The sequence below is a fragment of the Pseudophryne corroboree genome, chromosome 5 (assembly GCF_028390025.1).
Source record: "Pseudophryne corroboree isolate aPseCor3 chromosome 5, aPseCor3.hap2, whole genome shotgun sequence".
NCBI lineage: Eukaryota > Metazoa > Chordata > Amphibia > Anura > Myobatrachidae > Pseudophryne > Pseudophryne corroboree.
Window position 1 is genome coordinate 147,879,533 of NC_086448.1, and position 22,212 is coordinate 147,901,744.

At 46.3% G+C, this 22,212-nt stretch overlaps 1 protein-coding gene across 1 annotated transcript in view; it reads right to left on the minus strand.

The window, feature by feature from the left end:
- RAPGEF5 (Rap guanine nucleotide exchange factor 5) overlaps positions 1–22,212 on the minus strand; it is a 499,799-nt gene that overhangs the window by 299,696 nt on the left and 177,891 nt on the right. Inside the window, exon 6 of the mRNA XM_063921784.1 lies at positions 8,661–8,742. Coding sequence (XP_063777854.1) covers positions 8,661–8,742 — 82 coding nt within the window. The remainder of the gene's footprint in view (positions 1–8,660; positions 8,743–22,212) is intronic.

A 22,212-nucleotide genomic window follows, 5' to 3' on the forward strand; every position in this document is an offset into this window, starting at 1 on the left:
AGTATGAGTATATAGTATCAGAGCATGGAAAGATAAAAATGTAAGGAATTGAAGGAAACTAAACCTAAAGAGAAAAGTGATGAAAGTAAAGGACGAAGAGTAAAGATAATGAGAATAATATAAATATGATAAAATAAAGGAGAGACTATGGCCCTCATTCCGAGTTGTTCGCACGCAAGCTGCTTTTAGCAGCTTTACACACGCTAAGCCGCCGCCTACTGGGAGTGAATCTTAGCTTCTTAAAATTGCGAACGAAAGATTCTCAAAATTGCGACCACACACCTCTTAGCAGTTTCTGAGTAGCTCGAGACTTACTCTGCCAGTGCGATCAGTTCAGTGCTTGTCGTTCCTGGTTTGACGTCACAAACACACCCAGCGTTCGCCCAGACACTCCCCCGTTTCTTCAGCCACTCCCGCGTTTTTCCCAGAAACGGTAGCGTTTTTTCGCACACACCCATAAAACGGCCTGTTTCCGCCCAGAAACACCCACTTCCTGTCAATCACATTACGAACACCAGAACGAAGAAAAAACCTCGTAATGCCGTGAGTAAAATACCTAACTGCATAGCAAATTTACTTGGCGCAGTCGCACTGCGGACATTGCGCAGTAGCGACTAATCGCTCCGTTGCGAAAAAAAAATAACGAGCGAACAACTCGGAATGACCCCCTATGTACTCACCTCTTCAGGCTAGCTTACCACATTCCAGAACCACTCACTCAACCTTCATAAGCTTTCCTATCCGATTATGGGGGTCATTCTGAGTTGATCGCTAGCTAAAAATGTTCGCTGCGCAGCGATGATGCAATAAAAACGGCACTTCTGCGCATGCAGTGCATTGCACACGCGCGACGTACTTTCACAACGGGTGAAGTATTTTTACACAAGGTCCAGCGAAGCTTTTCAGTCGCAATGGCAGCCGCAGAGTAATTGACAGGAAGAGGGCGTTTCTGGGTGTCAACTGACCTTTTTCAGGGAGTGATCGAAAATCAAAGGCGTGGCTGGGTGAACGCAGGGCGTGTTTGTGACGTCAAAACAGGAACTGAACAGTCTGAAGTCATCGCAAGCGCTGAGTAGATCTGGAGCTACTCTGAAACTGCACAATTTTTTTTTGTAGCCGCTCTGCGATCCTTTCGTTTGCACTTCTGCTAAGCTAAAATACATCCCAGAGGGCGGCGGCATAGCGTTTGCACGACTGCTAAAAACAGCTAGCGAGTGATCAACTCGGAATGACCCCCTATATCCCCACTGAACAGTCCGCACATATCCTCCACATATTTTCTCTTTCTTCACTTTCCCCTCCCTCCGCTGCAAGGTTTCTCGGCACCCTAGGCAAAATTTCTACTAATTAGGAGAAACCTACGGAGAATAAGAGGTGGATTGCTCTGTTTAAAACGGAGCAGGGCGCTGGTGAAGTAGTATCTTTTCCTTTTCTTTTGTATTGTACAAATCCATATATAGTATAATACCAATTGTTTTATACAGTATTACAGATAGGCACCTGGGTTGTAACTAGAACTTTGTGGGCCCCGGTAGCAGAATCTTGAAAGGGCGGCAGAGAAGGGATAGGGAGACGCAGGATGATAGGCAGACACGGGGCTGCAGTGAGTGGATAGGCAGACGCGGGGCTGCAGGGAGGGGATAGGGAAACGCGGGCTGCAGGGAGGGGATAGGGAGACGCTGGGCGGCAGGGAGGGGATAGGGAGACGCTGGGCGGCAGGGAGGGGATAGGGAGATGCGGGGTGGTAGGGAGCGGATAGGGAGACGCCGAGCGGCAGGGAGGGGATAGGGAGACGCCGAGCGGCAGGGAGGGGATAGAGAGCCGTTAGACAGCAGGGAGGGGATAGGGAGACGCGGGATGGCAGGGAGGGGATAGGGAAACGCGGGGCGGCAGGGAGGGGATAGGGAGACGGGGCGGCAGGGAGGGGATAGGGAGACGCGGGCGGCATGGAGGGGATAGGGAGACGCGGGCGGCAGGGAGGGGATAGGGAGACGCGGGCGGCAGGGAGGGGATAGGGAGACGCGGGCGGCAGGGAGGGGATAGGGAGATGCGGGGTGGCAGGGAGGGGATAGGGAGACGCCCAGCAGTAGAGAGGGGATAGGGAGACGCGAGGCGGCAGGGAGGGGATAGAGAGAAACAGACACAGTGAGTGATAGTCTTGTACAACTTATTGTGCTGTGCCTGCAGCATTTTTCCTGGGTCAAGTGTGCCTGACAAAAGTCCCCTCACTGCCCGTAAAGAAGCTGAGGAATGAGGAAGGGGAAAAGGGAGGAGTGTAGTGGGGTGGACTCCGAGTCCATAGTAGAGACACTGATTCTCTATGGCAGTGTGCTGAGCTTGATCCTAGTCCTGCGGGAACTCAAACTAGGTAAGCCCTAGTGGATGTGACCAGCGGCAGAAGTGTTGACAACTCATGCACATCACTGGGGGGTGTTACTGTGTGTGCCCGCAGGAGCAGAGTTCTAACCTGGCACCACAGCGGTTCATTCTCGCCTTTCGGATGCAGTAGACATCACCATCCACAGCGTCACCCTTCTGCCCCTTCTATCCTCATCTTGGGGCTTCCGGCAGCAGTAATGATGATAATGTTAGGGGGAGGGATCGTCAATGGTAGCCAGAGGGGAGAACATGAAGCGCTGTCTAGGGCGGAGGCGGGGAAAAATAGGGCTGCCTCTGAGTCTAACTCTCCTCCGCATAATGCCGACAGCCCTGCCCCTGCTCCATGTCTCTAACAGAAATAGACGGAGCTGCGGGTATGAGATAGCAAGTCAGGAGACGGGCACCACACAGGGTGAGTCATCCACTTGTAAACAAGCGCATGCCATGTTAGCGCTGACGCCTAGGCTGTCTGTGTGGCGGACGTCTCCTGACTTTTTCTCTCATACCCGCAGCTCCGTCTATTTCTGTTAGAGACATGGAGCAGGGAAACCAATACACTGCCGTTGGTGAGGTGAGTGACGGCTGTGGCAGGCTAGACACTTGCCGTGGCCACCCCCGGGCTTACCTAGAAAAATATAATTTTTTTTTGTAAAATAGATCTAAGTGGAGCATGACGCCCTCCAGTGGCCAGCGTCCATAGGCAGCTGCCTAAATCTGCCTAATGGTGGCGCCGGCCCTGCAGGGAAGGTATATATCTATGTAGTAGACTCAGCATGAAGTTGGAGACCCAACTGCAGCAAATGATGCACGGATGGCCATGTCAGGCTCTGTGAGGAGGGAGTATCCCACCCCCCTCAACATACCCCACCCTCTCAACAGGCCCCGCCTCCATTAGGGCTGCTTCCCAAAAAATTCCCAGGCTGGTTTTCCATCCCAATCCGCCCCTGAGTGTGACAGAGTGGAATAGTGTGTGTGTATCTTTGTATGTGCACAGCAAGAAATAGATGCTTTGGTGCAAAACAACATGATCATCATCTTTTTTCTTCTCCAGAAAAGACGCCAGTGTTTAATTTACTAAACAAATGTTTTTAATAACTCTGTTTAATGGCTATGTACATTTGTGTGGCTTCCTTCCTAACACGCTAATCTGTTGCAAACTGAAGGTTGTTTTAATAGGAAATAATTTACTTGCTTAATTGTTATTGGCTAATGAGGTATTTCCGCACATCAGTAATCAGAGTCTATTTGTTGTTATTTGGAATGACAATTAAGTAAATAGCATTGGCACTCCATTTTTATCCCTGGCTTAGGTGGAAAACTACAAAGCTTACCTTATACCTGCAGAAAATAACAGGATAGTAGGGTTCTGCCTAAATGATGCAGCAAGCTTATCGGCTTGAAACCTCTCTGAATAGCATTACAGACAATTTCATAAAATATAGTGAAACATTTTTTTAAAGTTATTTTAAGGCAAATTAGAAAGCTACACAGTTTGAAAGGAAATAGGGATTATAGGATTTAATTAAGGTGTTCAGTATCCTGCATAAATGTAGAATCTATGGTTTGTTTGTTTTTCCGGGGGGTGGGGTGGGGAGGAAGATCATCTATAAGTAATTGTATAGGGATGGAATACTTTTCAGACCTCACCTTTTCTTATCGATAATAAGAAAATTTACTTTTCAGTCAGATAAGGACCACATCCTATTTATGGGTGGTCTTCAGTATGCCGACTGACGGGATCCCGGCGCACAGTATACCGGCGCCGGGATCCCGACAGCCGGCATACCGACACTTATTCTCCCTCGTGGGGGTCCACGACCCCCCTGGAGGGAGAATAAAATAGCGCGGCGAGCGCAGCGAGCCCGCAAGGGGCTCATTTGCGCTCGCCACACTGTCGGTAAGCCGGCGGTCGGGCTCCCGGCGCCGGTATGCTGGTCGCCGGGAGCCCGACCGCCGGCATACCATAGTGAACCCCTATTTATCCCACATAAAATACTTGATCTGAAATGCTCAAGGGGTGGTAGGGGTGAACCTCTGTTGAATACTGGAACAGAAACGATTTACAGAAGACTCTTGTGTGGGTGCACTCTTGTTTTGATTTGTTTATATGAAAATGTTAAAACATAACTTTTATTATCTAATTAATTTAAGATAAGATCCACACTTGTATAGTCCACCACAATTAATCAATAAGATATACTAGTACATACATATGACTCAGCCCGCCAGCATCTCTAAGAGATGCCATATATAATTGATGTGGCTGATTAGAATAGAAAAACTAGAGCAAATATAGGCAAAAGCCAATCAATTTGAAAATTTGGAAATGTTCTGGTTAGTCTATGCTGATAGACTTATGGAGGGATGAATATTCTGAGCTCATTCTTGTATTTGGGACAGATTTGCTTCATCTAAAGAAGCACCAAGCATAAATGCAGCGCCTGAAGACACACAGTGAGCGCCTCAGTCTGTGCACATTCAGATGCACAGCTGCACACCAGGGAAGGGCTTGTAGTGGTATTTGCATCAACCACAGACGTAGGACCGGCAAAAGACGCAGACACAGATGCCACTGTGTGCGACATAGAATTATGTTATATACATCTACATAATAGGATTGATTATGAAAAATAGATTTTATCTGCGATTTCATTGTGAGCTTGGAGGAGGAAAGCGTTCAACTTCTGTCTAAAAGGTTTTATACTATATAACTGGTGCTGGAGAATAGCTTGCAGTAAAAGTCACTTACACAAGTTACTAGGTAGAATAGGTACTTATTTGCACAGATATCCAATTGGGTGAAAGGGAACCCCTGGATTAAAGCATCCTATATAATAAAAGGCTAACGCTGCTCATCACCTCTATGGGGGGAATTCATGTGTTTTGCATGCCGGCGACCACTAGATGGCGCCTGACGGAGCAATTCAATTGTTGCTCCATTCGGGCCTGCACAGCCACTGGCACTGACATTACTGTTATGTTGTTCAGTCATTTTGACGGGCTGGTAACTAGTATTATACATATTACACCAAAGCTAGAACACAGTGCAGTCTTCTTGCTGCGAAGTCACAATCCAGCGTTTGTTTAAACAAGTAATGAGTTTGCAACCTTATATGACCCCTAAGTTCACTACAGGTTCCAAGTACAATATAATAAAGAAACATACATGATTTTATTTACTATTGAAGAAAGTGAAAAAATCAGATCCCTAGTGTTTGTGTTAAACAGTGCATAAGGATTAAGTTTGACTTCAAAGTTGTTACGGATCCACGTGTGCAAAAGTCAATATACTGTACTCGTTGAGGCATATGCATATCCAATTTGGCAAAGGCAGACCATGCTCCCTGAGTTAATATGATCAGTTTTGTCAGCTAGTTACTCATTTGTGACCAATTACAGTGAAAGGACGGATTCGCTGTACTGGCCGGGCTGTGTCCTGACAAGTTCTGCTCTACCCATCACGGATCTGACTTCAATCTTGCAAGACAAAACAAATGTCTCTCAATTCAGCAATGCTGGGATATTATTTTAATGATCTCTGTAAATGAATGTCCTAATTAGCTGCAGTCAACTGCTGTTTCCTCGGGCTAGTCTGTGGCATTGCAAAGTTTGAATAAATGACACGTGAATGCTCTTTTTACAGATGTCAATAACAGGAAAATACTGGTAGCAAACTGCAACCGGATCTCAAGCAAATTAAGGTGTGACTATTCAAATCTGGCTAAAACAAACAGGAACAAAGCTTTACAGTAAACATAAGATGGCATAAAAAGCGAATACATAAATTTAAATGTGTTTGGAAGCCGGATAAACAAAAAAGGTGCCATTAAAAAGGCAATGTAAAGTTCTGTATTAACCAGTGACATCTACCCTGTAATCAATGACAAAGGACCAGAATCAGAGTTGCAAAAAAAGCAAGAACCTGGGCAAAACTAAGCTGTACTGCAGGTGGGGCTGATTTAACATGTGCAGAGAGATTTATATTTGGGTGGGGTGTGTTCAAACTAAAATCTAAATTGCAGTGTAAAAATAAAGCTGTCTGACATTTGTGGGCTACATGCAAAAGCAGTCAGTATTTATCTTGCACAGAAAAAATATAATCCACCCAAATCTATATCTCTCTGCACATGTTACATCTGCCCCACCTGCAGTGCAGCATGGTTTTGCGTATGCAGATACAGTCGCAATCGCACACAGAATACACTGCAGGCATGCCGCATATTATTTTAATCAGCAGAGTATGCTTGTGTGTACTTGTGTGTACTTGTGTGTACTTGTCACATAGTGATGCAAATAAGAAGCATTTTCGGCAAAAAAAAAAAAAAGATGCCCAACGTTAGCAGAGGTGCAAGGGAACTGCTGGCTCACTCAAGCTAGGCACCTTGCGGTGCATGGCGTATTGAGGCAAGATGTACGAGGATGCATCTGTACATCCCAGTAACCCGTTTATCTGATTTCAGTCATCTTTCCGCAAAAAGAAACGTTCATTATTGTACTGCTCAACAAATCTGGTATATCAGCGCACCTACTCTACATGTAATGCTGTCACTCTGCCCAACTCCTTTCATAGGCTGGTGCATGCTTATGCTGGTCTGCAAATAGAGCTTAGCACACCTTGTATTTTGGTTAAAAAAAAGGATGTCACATTAGATGGGTATAAAGTCAGGTTCAGGGTAGGATTTCGGAGGCAGGACTTGTTAAGGAATGCAGAGTCTGAACAGTACTCAGTTAAATACACTAGCTAGCATAACAACAGACAAGAAGGAGGCAGAACTTTAGGTTAAGGTCTGATACAAAAATAGTCAGTCCAGGAGGCACGCCAGTAGCAGGTTAGAGCAAAGGCAGGATCTATTGGATGTACAGTTCTGGGTCTGATACACTGCAGAGCAAACAGCAAAGTTTGAATCAAGGCCCTGCAGCACAGTTGATGTCAGATATATCTGCAGATATATCAGTGCATCGGGCTGTGTGGACGGGCGATCCGCCGACTGCCTGTAGACTGTATGCAGGGACTGACGTCACAGCTGGGTGGGCAAATTCAAATGTCTGCCCAACTGTGATGTGAGAACCGACATATCGAGCAGCTGGTCAGTAAGTGTATATGCCTACCTGCATTGGCCACAGTCGGTATGGCGGCGGGTCTGCCGTCAAGTTTCTCCAGTGTGTGCACCCAACTTAAATGCAGCAAAGGTACTGCTATCATGTAGTGTTAGGACTGCCGACATCAGAGAAGCCGTGAAGTGGCGCAGCAGCTTAAACATGTGTTTGCAAACGTGTAAACTAATTCTCTGAATTTCTATTACCAGATAGGTTCAGGTATAGTTACAGGTAATTTTTTAGTGTACTGAAGGGAAATGTAGGGGTGAGATTTGCAACCCCCCTTCCCCCCCCCCCCTCCCCTCTGTCTGTTTGTCTGTGACCCTTCCCCCTTTCCAGCACCTGATACATAATTATCTCCAGGAATGATCGAGCATTTACCATTGTTTGTCTGCAAAGGTACAGTAAACAGAATCACAGCAGGTTCATGGAGCAGGAAGAACAAATAGCCAAAACACTATGCTGGGATTAATACACAGCGGACAGGAGTGTGGTGTGCAGCAGACTTGGCATGCTCTATAGCATCAGAGTTCAGGGCATAAGACTTTGCCGGCAACTCCCCCATGCGCTGTTGCACTTCACCAATGCCGGAGACTCTCACTGATCTGGTCCCTTTCCCTCTCGGCCTGCAGACTGTCCCCCAAATCATAAGTGGCCCAAACTTTCTTACCAGCTTCTCACAGAGCACAATTAGTATAGGAAAAGTGCGCCATTAACATGGCAGACGGGCAACACATACTGACAGAGGACCATGGCACCAGCGAACAGGATTCTCCACAACAACTAAGATCACTTTGTAAATGAGGTCCAATGTGTACTGGAGTGTGGAATGGGTATACTGCATGTTACGTGGGCCTTATGCGCCTCTGCCTGAGCCTTTGGAGTAATGGTTTGATACTGAATAGGACATACACGAAATTGTGATAATGTAGCTTTCTTTTGGAAGTCAAAGTGCAATGTAACAAGTGCAATGTAACATCATTAGGAACGTTCTCAAAAAGTGAACTTTAAGATTATTTATATTCCATAATATCGATCTATAGAGGACAATTTGTTTGTGCCCCATGTTATGATGAACAGAGAACCGCCTGGAGAATAACATCATACACAGGTAGGGCAGCACTGGAAAGAGAATGCTGAATATAAATGAGGAAACAGATGCAGACTGCGCTGGTATAACGTACCGCTGACGTCAGCCGGGCGAGCGCTTGGATTTGCAGGACTCTGTTGTTTGCGTCAGCTCCATTGTCTAACTTATCAGACGACCTATGAAAAAAAATAAGACAGAATAAATGGAAGAATTAATTACTTGTTTGTATTTAAGCAAGAGCTAATCTTATACATTATTTTATTACATCACGTAAGTGTCAAATAAATATTAAAATGGGGAGCACTGATAAGTAGTATTTTCAGCTTAATTAAATATTATAAATTTTTTATCAATTAAAACCGTTATCAGCTGATCATAACACCCTATATATCAGTTCTTATTTTTTATAGCTTTACCCACTAAAGGGTAGGCAGTGAAAAGAGTGGAGAAGTGAGCCAGTGGAGAAGTTGTCCATGGCAACCAATCAGCTGCTTTGTATAATTTTATAGTATGCAAATTATAAAGGTTACTTCAATGCTGATTGGTTGCCATGGCTCACTTTTCCACTCTTTTCATCGCTTAGTACATCTCCCCCTTTATATATTATTATCGCATTTACTATCGTTCTCTAATTAATTCTGAAACGCAATCTTTTAGTTTTAGCTGACCATGTATTTGTAATTTATAAAGCTTCTTAATTTATTTAAGAGTCTGTATTTATAACAACCCTAGGGGTATATTCAATTGAAGTCGAAAACTGCAGTCTGTCGAAAAGACGTCAGTTTTCGACTTTTTAAGGTCGAATCCTGATTCGACCTATTCAATATGATTCGACCTATTCAATATTTTGCTAAATTTTTCGACAAGTCGAAAAGCACGTGGATCAGCAGAATAGCTGCCGATCCACGTGTTGCTGTCGAAAACGGGGCCAAATCAGACAGGTTTTGGCCCCCTTTTCGACCATCTCAGTCCGACATCAAAATGATGTCGGACTGAGATGCGGACCCAGAGGAGGCGATGGAGGGGGGGGGGGGGGGCCGCAGGGAGACGTGGGGACAGCCGGCCGGCATACAGGGAGATCAGCGCTACAGTAGCGCTGCAGCTGGATGTCACTCAGCCACCCGACCTCACAGCAGCTTCCACCCGGCTCCAGCACGCTGCTGGAGCTGGGTGGAAGTTGCCGTGATGTCGGGCGGCTGAGTGACATCCTGCTGCTTAGCGCTGATCTCCCTGTATGCCCGCCGGCTGCCCCCCCGCGGCTCATCCCCCTTCTCCTCCTCTGCTTCCCATCTAAATTCGACTTGAAAAAGTCGAATTAAGATGGGATTGAATAGGGGTTGTCGGATCCATTCCGACAAATACATGTCGGAATGGATCTGACTTTAACTGAATATACCCCCATATATTATATACATTTTTTGATTTTTATTATTTATATGTATAAGTGAGCAGCTAAAACCACAAACAAACAACCCACAATCTCCTAATTGGCTGTACTTTAATTACAGTATTCACATTCAATATACTAACAACAAGAAGTCACTTTCAACATGCTTACATGAATTTTTATACAGAAATATTTGATGATAAAACAGCCTCCGGCATCCTGAATGTCGGGATGCCAACTACATCCCATTTAAGTTACTGGGGGACCTTTAAATTTACCATGGAATCTACTATTGGCTACTTAGGGCTTAATTCAGACCTGATCGTAGTCGTACGATCAGTTACTCAGACATGCGGGGGGACGCCCAGCACAACGCTGGGCTGAGATGGCCATCAGCGAAAACGCAGAGCAGCGATCAGGTCTGAATTAGGCCCATAGCTCCTGGGAGGTACACTGAGAATGTACAGATGGGACCGGATGTAATGCCACCACAGTCAGCAGCCATGCAGGATGCCAGCCAAACGCAAACTTTTTTAAAGGGGCGATCGCTTACAAGGCAAAACCATGCCTTGTAAGTGACTGCACCTTTTAAAAAAAACGTCAGAGTTCAGCCGCCTCCCGCACGGCCGCCGAACTCTGGCGGCATTACATCCGCCCATGGTCTTTATATCAATGTTGAAACTGATCAAAATGTCAACATGGTCAGAATGTCGACACTGTGTTTTTAAGGTAAGTCTATCCCTACCCCCTAACCCTAATGCCATTTCATCAGTCAAAATTCTGTCTATGTCAATTTTCCAGGTATCAACATTTTAGCCACATTGACTTAATAACTGTCGACATTTTGGTGTCAACATTGTGAATGTCGACGTACTAACTGCATACCACTCTCCCTTAGTTGAGGGTCAAGGCAGAGAACGAATGAGCTGAGGACAAGATAATTGTAGATTGTAGATGTCATTTTAAATTAGAGGCAAGTGATATAAGTATGACTGGTAAGCGCAAAGTACTACAACATACACTCCAGCTGTACCTTTTTGGCAGGTACAGTACCTTTTTTTATGGTCTGTACCGATTTTTGGCTCTCCGAACTTCCATTGAAAGCATACGCCCTCTTTTCAAATTTGTACCGATTTTTATGTGTAAAATATTGGAAGGTATACTACAAGCATCTGATATTTGTGTTATACATTTTCCTTGCAAGTCTGGAGACCCACCTCCCAACTGTCCCGATTTTTGCGTTTTTTGGGGACTGTTCCGCTGTCCCACCCGCGGGCTGCAGTGTTCCGCGGTGGGGGTGGGGGTGGGGGGGCATTTGGGAGGCTCTGTCTCTCGCTGCCCTCCTTAGTAGAGCAGCGGTGAATAGACGCTGTGCGTCTATTCACTGGAGACAGGAGGAGAGGGGGCATGCCAACAGCTCACAGAGCACTGGGCATGCCCCCTCAGTGACAAAAACGGGGGCATGGCTCGCGATCGCGGGTCCTCCCGCTAAGCCACGCCCCCTTTCATAGGCCATGCCCCCTTTTCAGGAGCGCGCGCCGCTTCACCGCGCGTGTGTCCCTCTTCCAGCCAGGACAAAGTTGGGAGGTATGCATATGCACTACATAGAACAGATAAATATACCAAGCAAACCACATTAATAAAGCACATTGTCTAGAATGGTTAACCTACCCTAAACTAATGTGTGCAACATAAACAAGCACCTGTCGGTTCTATACATGCCATATGGCTATGCAATGTTTAAAAACAAACAAGACAGGAGCCGTATACTGTTTACAAACTGCGAGAAGAGAACAGGTTGAGGCTTCTGCAAAATCCTGCTGAACAGGAAATCTGAGGCTGGAGTGTCATTCAGGAAATATGGACTCCTGACACCTACATCATCCTACTTAGGCAGCCTGTCTCCATATTCCAGTAGCCTGTCTCTGCATTACGTTCTAATGTATGTGCAATCAGTCAGTCGTCAGATAGCAAGCTAACAGCTTGGTCTTTACAGAGGCATCTCATTTTGTTTTCACTGCAACATCTCCACATGAGCCAAATAACATCGAGACTGTCAATTTAATGCACTCACGTCTGGGAAGTTAATGTGATCTACTGCAGACACTTTACAGCCGCTAGATCCGGCCTTGGTTTACATACTCTTATATTTACAGATTCATTTAGCAGAACAGCTGAATTTATTACTGCGATGCTGTGGAAGGAAGCGCATTGTCTAGAAATGAAAACCTTACTTAATGCTAATATATTTCCTCCACCTATCAACTCGCAACCATTGAAGAGAATGCCTAATTTTTCTTTTTTGTTTATCTGATTTTTTTTTCTTACACATAAACGCCCGGTTCTATGCCAGTAATATCTCTCACCCAGATGCCCCAATGACCTCCTCCTGCATTACTATACTATACCAGAAGAGGACGAGGCAGAAAAACAAACAATACAATGACATCCGTCCAGGCAGACATATGGCAATGAAGATGAGACGCTTTCAGATAAAATAACATATTTAAGGATTATTTTGCAAAGATATCAGAATGAAACTTGATAGCATCGATACGTTATTCTTCCACTGCTTTAATTACAGTATTTAGGTGGTCATTCCGAGTTGATCGCTAGCAGAAAATGTTCGCTGCGCAGCGATGAGGCAAAAAACTGGCACTTCTGCGCATGCGGTGCAATGCACACGCGCGACGTACTTTCACAATGGCCGATGCAGTTTTACACAAGGTCTAGCGAAGCTTTTCTGTCGCACTGCTGGCCGCAGAGTGATTGACAGGAAGAGGGCGTTTCTTGGTGTTATCTGACCGTTTTCAGGGAGTGTTCGAAAAAACGCAGGCGTGCCAGGAAAAACACAGGCGTGGCTGGCCAAACGCAGGGCGTGTTTATAACATCAAATCCGGAACTGAATCGTCTGAAGTGATCGCAAGCGCTGAGTAGGTCTGGAGCTACTCTGAAACTGCACAAATTATTTTTGTAGCCGCTCTGCGATCCTTTCGTTCGCACTTCTGCTAAGCTAAGATACACTCCCAGAGGGCGGCGGCTTAGCGTTTGCACGGCTGCTAAAAACAGCTAGCGGGCGATCAACTCGGAATTACCACCTTAAACAAGTATATCACACACTGCAATTAACTGAAACTATTAATTATTATACAGGTTGAGTATCCCTTATCCAAAATGCTTGGGACCAGAGGTATTTTGGATATCGGATTATTCCGTATTTTGGAATAATTGCATACCATAATGAGATATCAAGGTGATGGGACCCAAGTCTAAGCACAGAATGCATTTATGTTTCATATACACCTTATACACACAGCCTGAAGGTCATTTTAGCCAATATTGTTTATAACTGTGTATTAAACAAAGTTTGTGTACATTGAGCCATCAGAAAACAAAAGTTTCACTATTTCACTCTCTCAAAAAATTCTGTATTTCGGAATATTCCGTATTTCGGAATATTTGGATATGGGATACTCAACCTGTATTAGAATTATTAGTATGTTTTTTACTAATATTACTTTTTAGGTTTTTGATCAGGAAGTAAAGAGTGCGGTAATGAAGGCACCTAAGTAGGCTGCAAACAGAATCTGCGTTCTGCAGGTGACACGAGGAGGTCCCGGAACCCGTTATGGCTGCTTCCGCATATAACGGAATCTGTATGACTATCGTACAGAACAGCAATTCCCTAGCAATATCTGTCTGGTGCCTACAGTATGTTCTCTGTATAGATTGTATCTTTAAAAGTATATGACAAGGTATATATTTACACATACACAAAGTTGTCTCAATGTGTGTAAAGAGTATACAAATGTAGAGTCATGAGATACAGGGGGTGGCAGCACCAATGGAGCATAGCACGTTGGTAGCACTAAATATAGGTGGTCATCCCGAGTTGTTCGCTCGCAAGCTGCTTTTAGCAGCTTTGCACACGCTAAGCCGCCGCCTACTGGGAGTGAATCTTAGCTTCTTAAAATTGCGAACGAAAGATTCGCAATATTGCGATAAGACATCTCTGTGCAGTTTCTGAGTAACTCGAGACTTACTCGGCATCTGCGATCAGTTCAGTGCTTGTCGTTCCTGGTTTGACGTCACAAACACACCCAGCGTTCGCCCAGACACTCCTCCGTTTCTCCAGCCACTCCCGCGTTTTTCCCAGAAACGGTAGCGTTTTTTCACACACACCCATAAAACGGCCAGTTTCTGCCCAGAAACACCCACTTCCTGTCAATCACATTACGATCACCAGAACGAAGAAAAAACCGTGAGTAAAATTCCTAACTGCATAGCAAATTTACTGGGCGCAGTCGCAGTGCGGACATTGCGCATGCGCACTAAGCGGAAAATCGCTGCGATGCGAAGAAATTTACCGAGCGAACAACTCGGAATGACCCCCATAGTGTTATTAGTTCTGTATTTAAGAAAACTTAAATACAGGGGACATAGGAATAAGTTAACGTCTTGAAAGATTGCACCACTAGAAAGCACGGGTATGGGACTCAAGGTCAACACTAATTGGTCGAAACACCTTGGGTCGACACCTGAAATAGGTCCACATGGGCAAAAGGTCGACATGAACAAGGTTGACATGGAAAAAGGTCGACATGAGTTTTTTATGTTTTTTTGGTGTCGTTTTCTCCGTAATGTGACCGGGAACCCCAATTAGTGCACCGTGTCCCCTCGCATGGCTCGCGATGCTTCGGGCAAGGTGCCTCGCTCTGCTACCACTGCGCTTGGCACAGGTTACCATTCCCAATTGTAGTCCACGTGGATCGTGAAGTATGAAAAACTAAAAAAAAAAATGGAAATAAAAATGTGAAAAACTCATGTCGACCTTTTTCCTTCTCGACCTTGTTCATATCGACCTTTTGCCCATGTCGACCTATTTCGGGTGTCGACCTAAGGTATGTCGACCTAAGTTGTGTTGACCTGGAGTCCGGATACCAGAAAGCACATCTGAACTGTAACCAAGGTCCTAAATCCCAAGGGTACAAAACAAGAGGTTCTGATCAGCATAGCAATACCCTGGATCTTCATTGTTGAACAAAGACATATATCAAATTTAATGTTGTTTAATGTTTGCACAAAAGGGTACATTCAGTTATCCGTGGGGTTATGTGCCCGGAGCTATTCAATTACATCCCCTGGTAAACCTATGCTGCTAAACTACGTTAATGCATATAATCCAGGTTAAGTGGCCAGAGCTACGCAATTACAGCGTGCAATAAGTCTGCAGTAAGGGTGCCGTTAACGCAGATTTTCTGTTCGCACCCTCCTCAGGGCTTACTCATATAGGTCCAGGCTCTTAACCCAGGAGCTAGAATCCTGCAGTAATTCCCGCGGCTAACTGAATTCCTGCAAAAGTTCAAAACACATTGTCATTCTGCAGAGAGCTACATTCATGTATAAACCTGAGCTGACATTTGGATTAATAGGTCCAGTAAGTTAAATTAAATATCATCTATAGATACCAACAGAAGAATGCCATGGAAAATAAGAATTTACTTACCGATAATTCTATTTCTCATAGTCCGTAGTGGATGCTGGGACTCCGTCAGGACCATGGGGATTAGCGGGCTCCGCAGGAGACAGGGCACATCTAAAAAAGCTTTTAGGTCACATGGTGCGTACTGGCTCCTACCCCTATGACCCTCCTCCAAGCCTCAGTTAGGTACTGTGCCCGGACGAGCGTACACAATAAGGAAGGATCTTGAATCCCGGGTAAGACTCATACCAGCCACACCAATCACACCGTACAACTTGTGATCTGAACCCAGTTAACAGTATGATAACACAAACGAAGTAGCCTCTGAACAGATGGCTCACAACAACAGTAATAACCCGATTTTTGTAACAATAACTATGTACAAGCATTGCAGACAATCCGCACTTGGGATAGGCGCCCAGCATCCACTACGGACTATGAGAAATAGAATTATCGGTAAGTAAATTCTTATTTTCTCTAACGTCCTAGTGGATGCTGGGACTCCGTCAGGACCATGGGGATTATACCAAAGCTCCCAAACGGGCGGGAGAGTGCGGATGACTCTGCAGCACCGAATGAGAGAACTCCAGGTCCTCTTTAGCCAGAGTATCAAATTTGTAAAATTTTACAAACGTGTTCTCCCCTGACCACGTAGCTGCTCGGCAAAGTTGTAATGCCGAGACTCCTCGGGCAGCCGCCCAGGATGAGCCCACTTTCCTTGTGGAATGGGCCTTTACAGATTTAGGCTGTGGCAGGCCTGCCACAGAATGTGCAAGTTGGATTGTACTACATATCCAACGTGCAATCGTCTGTTTAGACGCAGGAGCACCCAACTTGTTGGGTGCATACAATGTAAACAACGAGTCAGATTTTCTGACTCCAGCTGTCCTTGAAATATATATTTTTAATGCTCTGACAACGTCCAGTAACTTGGAGTCCTCCAAGTCGCTAGTAGCCGCAGGCACCACAATAGGCTGGTTCAAGTGAAATGCCGAAACCACCTTAGGGAGAAATTGAGGACGTGTCCTCAATTCTGCCCTGTCCGAATGGAATATCAGATATGGGCTTTTGTATGACAAAGCTGCCAACTCCGAAACTCTCCTGGCTGAAGCCAGGGCCAACAGCATGGTTACCTTCCATGTAAGGTATTTTAAATCTACCGATTTTAAAGGCTCAAACCAATGAGATTTGAGAAAATTTAGAACCACGTTCAAATCCCACGGTGCCACTGGAGGCACTATTGGGGGTTGTATATGTAGTACACCTTTGACAAAAGTTTGTACTTCAGGCACTGACGCCAATTCCTTCTGGAAGAAAATTGATAAGGCCGAAATTTGAACTTTAATGGACCCCAATTTGAGGCCCATAGACAATCCTGCTTGCAGGAAATGTAAGAATCGCCCCAATTGAAATTCTTCCGTTGGAGCCTTCTTGGCCTCACACCACGCAACATATTTTCTCCAAATGCGGTGATAATGTTGTGCGGTCACTTCTTTCCTGGCTTTAATTAAAGTAGGAATAACTTCCTCAGGAATGCCCTTCTCTTTTAGAATCCGGCGTTCAACCGCCATGCCGTCAAACGCAGCCGCGGTAAGTCTTGGAACATACAAGGTCCCTGCTGAAGCAGATCCCTTCTTAGAGGTAGAGGCCACGGATCCTCCGTGAGCATCTCTTGAAGTTCCGGATACCAAGTTCTTCTTGGCCAGTCCGGAGCTACCAGTATTATTCTTACTCCTCTTTTCCGTATAATTCTCAGTACCTTTGGTATGAGAGGCAGAGGAGGGAACACATACACTGACTGGTACACCCACGGTGTTACCAGAGCGTCCACAGCTATTGCCTGAGGGTCTCTTGACCTGGCGCAATACCTGTCCAATTTTTTGTTGAGGCGAGACGCCATCATGTCCACCTTTGGTTTTTCCCAACGGTTCACAATCATGTGGAAAACTTCTGGATGAAGTCCCCACTCTCCCGGGTGAAGGTCGTGTCTGCTGAGGAAATCTGCTTCCCAGTTGTCCACTCCCGGGATGAACACTGCTGACAGTGCTACGACATGATTCTCCGCCCAGCGCAGAATCCTTGCAGCTTCTGCCATTGCACTCCTGCTTCTCGTGCCGCCTTGTCGGTTTACGTGGGCGACTGCCGTGATGTTGTCGGACTGGATCAACACCGGCTGACCCTGAAGCAGCGATTTTGCCAGGCTTAGAGCATTGTAGATCGCTCTTAGCTCCAGTATATTTATGTGAAGAGACGTCTCCAGGTTTGACCACACGCCCTGGAAGTTTCTTCCCTTTGTGACTGCTCCCCAACCTCGTAGGCTGGCATCCGTAGTCACCAGGACCCAGTCCTGTATGCCGAATCTGCGGCCCACTAACAGATGGGCAGTCTGCAACCACCACAGGAGAGACAACCTTGTTCTCGGTGACAGTGTTATCCGCTGATGCATGTGCAGATGCGATCCGGACCATTTGTCCAGCAGATCCCACTGAAATGTTCGTGCATGGAATCTGCCGAATGGAATCGCTTCGTACGAAGCCACCATCTTTCCCAGGACTCTTGTGCATTGATGTACTGACACAGTTCCTGGTTTTAGGAGGTTCTTGACAAGTTCGGATAACTCCCTTGCTTTCTCTTCCGGGAGAAATACCTTTTTCTGAACCGTGTCCAGAATCATGCCCAGGAACAGCAGATGTGTTGTCGGGGTCAATTGAGATTTTGGAAGATTTAGAATCCACCCGTGTTGCTGAAGCACTACTTGTGTTAGCGCTACACCGACTTCCAGCTGTTCTCTGGACTTTGCCCTTATCAGGAGATCGTCCAAGTAAGGGATAATTAATACGCCTTTTCTTCGTAGAAGAACCATCATTTCGGTCATTACCTTGGTAAAGACCCGAGGGGCCGTGGACAACCCAAACGGCAGCGTTTGAAACTGATAATGACAGTCTTGTATCACGAACCTGAGATACCCTTGGTGTGAGGGGTAAATCGGGACATGTAGATAAGCATCTTTTATGTCCAAGGACACCATGAAGTCTCCTTCTTCCAGATTCGCTATCACTGCTCTGAGTGACTCCATCTTGAACTTGAATTTCTTTATGTACAGGTTCAAGGATTTCAGATTTAGAATAGGCCTTACCGAACCGTCCGGTTTCGGTACCACAAATAGTGTGGAATAATACCCCTTTCCCTGTTGTAGGAGGGGTACCTTGACTATCACCTGCTGAGAATACAGCTTGTGAATGGCTTCCAAAACCGACGTCCTTTCTGAGGGGTCCTTTCTGAGGGGGACGTTGGTAAAGCAGACTTTAGGAACCGGCGAGGGGGAGACCTTTCGAACTCCAGCATGTAACCCTGAGATACTATCTGCAGGACCCACGGGTCCACTTGTGAGTGAACCCATTGATTGCTGAAAATCTTGAGTCGACCCCCCACCGTTCCTGAGTCCGCTTGTAAAGCCCCAGCGTCATGCTGATGGCTTTGTAGAAGCCGGGGCGGGCTTCTGTTCCTGGGCAGGGGCTGCTTGCTGCCCTTTCTTACCCTTTCCTCTGCCTCGCGGCAGATAAGACTGTCCTTTTGGTCGCTTTTTATAGGAGCGAAAGGACTGCGGCTGAAAAGACGGTGTCTTTTTCTGTTGGGAGGGGGTCTGAGGTAAAAAAGTGGATTTGCCGGCAGTTGCCGTGGCCACCAGGTCCGAAAGACCGACCCCAAACAATTCCTCTCCTTTATATGGCAATACTTCCATATGCCTCTTGGAATCCGCATCACCTGACCACTGTCGCGTCCATAAACTTCTTCTGGCAGATATGGACATCGCGCTTACTCTTGATGCTAGAGTACAAACATCCCTCTGAGCATCTCGCATATAAAGGAAAGCATCCTTTAATTGCTCTAGAGTCAATAAAATACTGTCCCTATCCAGGGTATCAATATTTTCAGTCAGAGAATCCAACCACACTACCCCAGCACTGCACATCCAGGCTGAGGCTATTGCCGGTCGCAGTATAACACCAGTATGTGTGTATATACTCTTCAGTGTAGTTTCCAGCCTCCTATCTGCTGGATCCTTGAGGGCGGCCGTATCAGGAGACGGCAACGCCACTTGCTTTGATAAACGTGTGAGCGCCTTATCCACCCTAGGGGGTGTTTCCCAGCGCGCCCTAACCTCTGGTGGGAAAGGGTATAATGCCAATAACTTCTTGGAAATTAGCAGTTTTCTATCGGGGTTAACCCACGCTTCATCACACACGTCATTCAATTCCTCTGATTCTGGAAAAAATACAGGTAGTTTTTCACCCCCCACATAATACCCCTTTTTGAGGTACCAGCAGTATCAGAGATCTGCAAAGCCTCCTTCATTGCCGTGATCATATAACGTGTGGCCCTATTGGAAAATACGTTTGTTTCTTCACCGTCGACACTAGATTCATCTGTGTCGGTACCCGTGTCGACTGACTGAGGTAAAGGACGTTTTACAGCCCCTGACGGTGTCTGAGACGCCTGAACCGGTACTAACTGGTTAGCCGGGCGTCTTATTTCGTCAACTGACTTTTGTAATGTGCTGACATTATCACGTAATTCCATAACTAAAGCCATCCATTCCGGTGTCGACTCCCTAGGGGTGACATTACCATCATCGGCAATTGCTCTGCCTCCACACCAACATCGTCCTCATACATGTCGACACACACGTACCGACACACAGCAGCCACACAGGGAATGCTCTAATCGAAGACAGGACCCCCTAGCCCTTTGGGGAGACAGAGGGAGAGTTTGCCAGCACACACCAAAAGCGCTATAAATGTATATAAACAACCCTAGAAGGTGTTGTTTACTATATATGCGCTCTTAATATATAAATATCGCCAATTTATGCCCCCCTTCTCTTTGTTACCCTGTTTCTGTAGTGCAGTGCAGGGGAGAGACCTGGGAGCCTTCCTCACCAGCGGAGCTGAGCAGGAAAATGGCGCTGAGTGCTGAGGAGAATAAGCTCCGCCCCTTTTTCGGCGGGCTTTTCCCCGGTTTTTAAGAAACTGGCCTGGGTTAAAATACATACATATGGCCTTAATGGCTATATGTGATGTATTTATTTTGCCACTAAAGGTAATTATATTGCTGCCCAGGGCGCCCCCAGCAGCGCCCTGCACCCTCCGTGACTGAGTCAGTGAGCCGTGTGACAACAATGGCGCACAGCTGCCGTGCTGTGCGCTACCTTCAAGAAGACTGAGGAGTCTTCTGCCGCCTGCTTTCCGGACCTCCGTTCTGCCGTCTCTTCAGCGTCTGTAAGGGGGATCGGCGGCGCGGCTCCGGGACGAACCCCAGGCTGACCTGTGTTCCGACTCCCTCTGGAGCTAAGTGTCCAGTAGCCTAAGACTCCAATCCATCCTGCACGCAGGTGAGTTGGAAATCTCTCCCCTAAGTCCCTCGATGCAGTGATCCTGTTGCCAGCAGGAATCACTGAGATTGAAACCTAAAAAAAAAACTTTTCTAAACAGCTCTTTAGGAGAGCCACCTAGATTGCACCCTCTCGGACGGGCACAAAAACCTAACTGAGGCTTGGAGGAGGGTCATAGGGGGAGGAGCCAGTACGCACCATGTGACCTAAAAGCTTTTTTAGATGTGCCCTGTCTCCTGCGGAGCCCGCTAATCCCCATGGTCCTGACGGAGTCCCAGCATCCACTAGGACGTTAGAGAAAAAATAAGAATTTACTTACCGATAATTCTATTTCTCGGAGTCCGTAGTGGATGCTGGGGTTCCTGAAAGGACCATGGGGAATAGCGGCTCCGCAGGAGACAGGGCACAAAAAGTAAAGCTTTTAACCATGTGGTGTGTACTGGCTCCTCCCCCTATGACCCTCCTCCAAGCCTCAGTTAGGTACTGTGCCCGGACGAGCGTACACAATAAGGAAGGATCTTGAATCCCGGGTAAGACTCATACCAGCCACACCAATCACACCGTACAACTTGTGATCTAAAACCCAGTTAACAGTATGATAACAGAGGAGCCTCTGAAAGATGGCTTCCTACAACAATAACCCGATGAAGGCAACAATAACTATGTACAATTATTGCAGATAATCCGCACTTGGGATGGGCGCCCAGCATCCACTACGGACTCCGAGAAATAGAATTATCGGTAAGTAAATTCTTATTTTCTCTATCGTCCTAGTGGATGCTGGGGTTCCTGAAAGGACCATGGGGATTATACCAAAGCTCCCAAACGGGCGGGAGAGTGCGGATGACTCTGCAACACCGAATGAGAGAACTCCAGGTCCTCTTTTGCCAGGGTATCAAATTTGTAGAATTTTACAAACGTGTTCTCCCCCGACCACGTAGCTGCTCGGCAGAGTTGTAATGCCGAGACCCCTCGGGCAGCCGCCCAAGATGAGCCCACCTTCCTTGTGGAATGGGCCTTAACAGATTTAGGCTGTGGCAGGCCTGCCACAGAATGTGCAAGTTGAATTGTGCTACAAATCCAACGAGCAATCGACTGCATAGAAGCAGGAGCACCCAGCTTGTTGGGTGCATACAGTATAAACAGCGAGTCAGATTTTCTGACTCCAGCCGTCCTTGAAATGTATATTTTTAAAGCTCTAACAACGTCCAACAACTTGGAGTCCTCCAAGTCGCTTGTAGCCGCAGGCACTACAATAGGCTGGTTCAGGTGAAACGCTGATACCACCTTAGGGAGAAAATGCGGACGCGTCCGCAGTTCTGCCCTATCCGAATGGAAAATTAGATATGGGCTTTTGTAAGATAAAGCCGCCAGTTCTGACACTC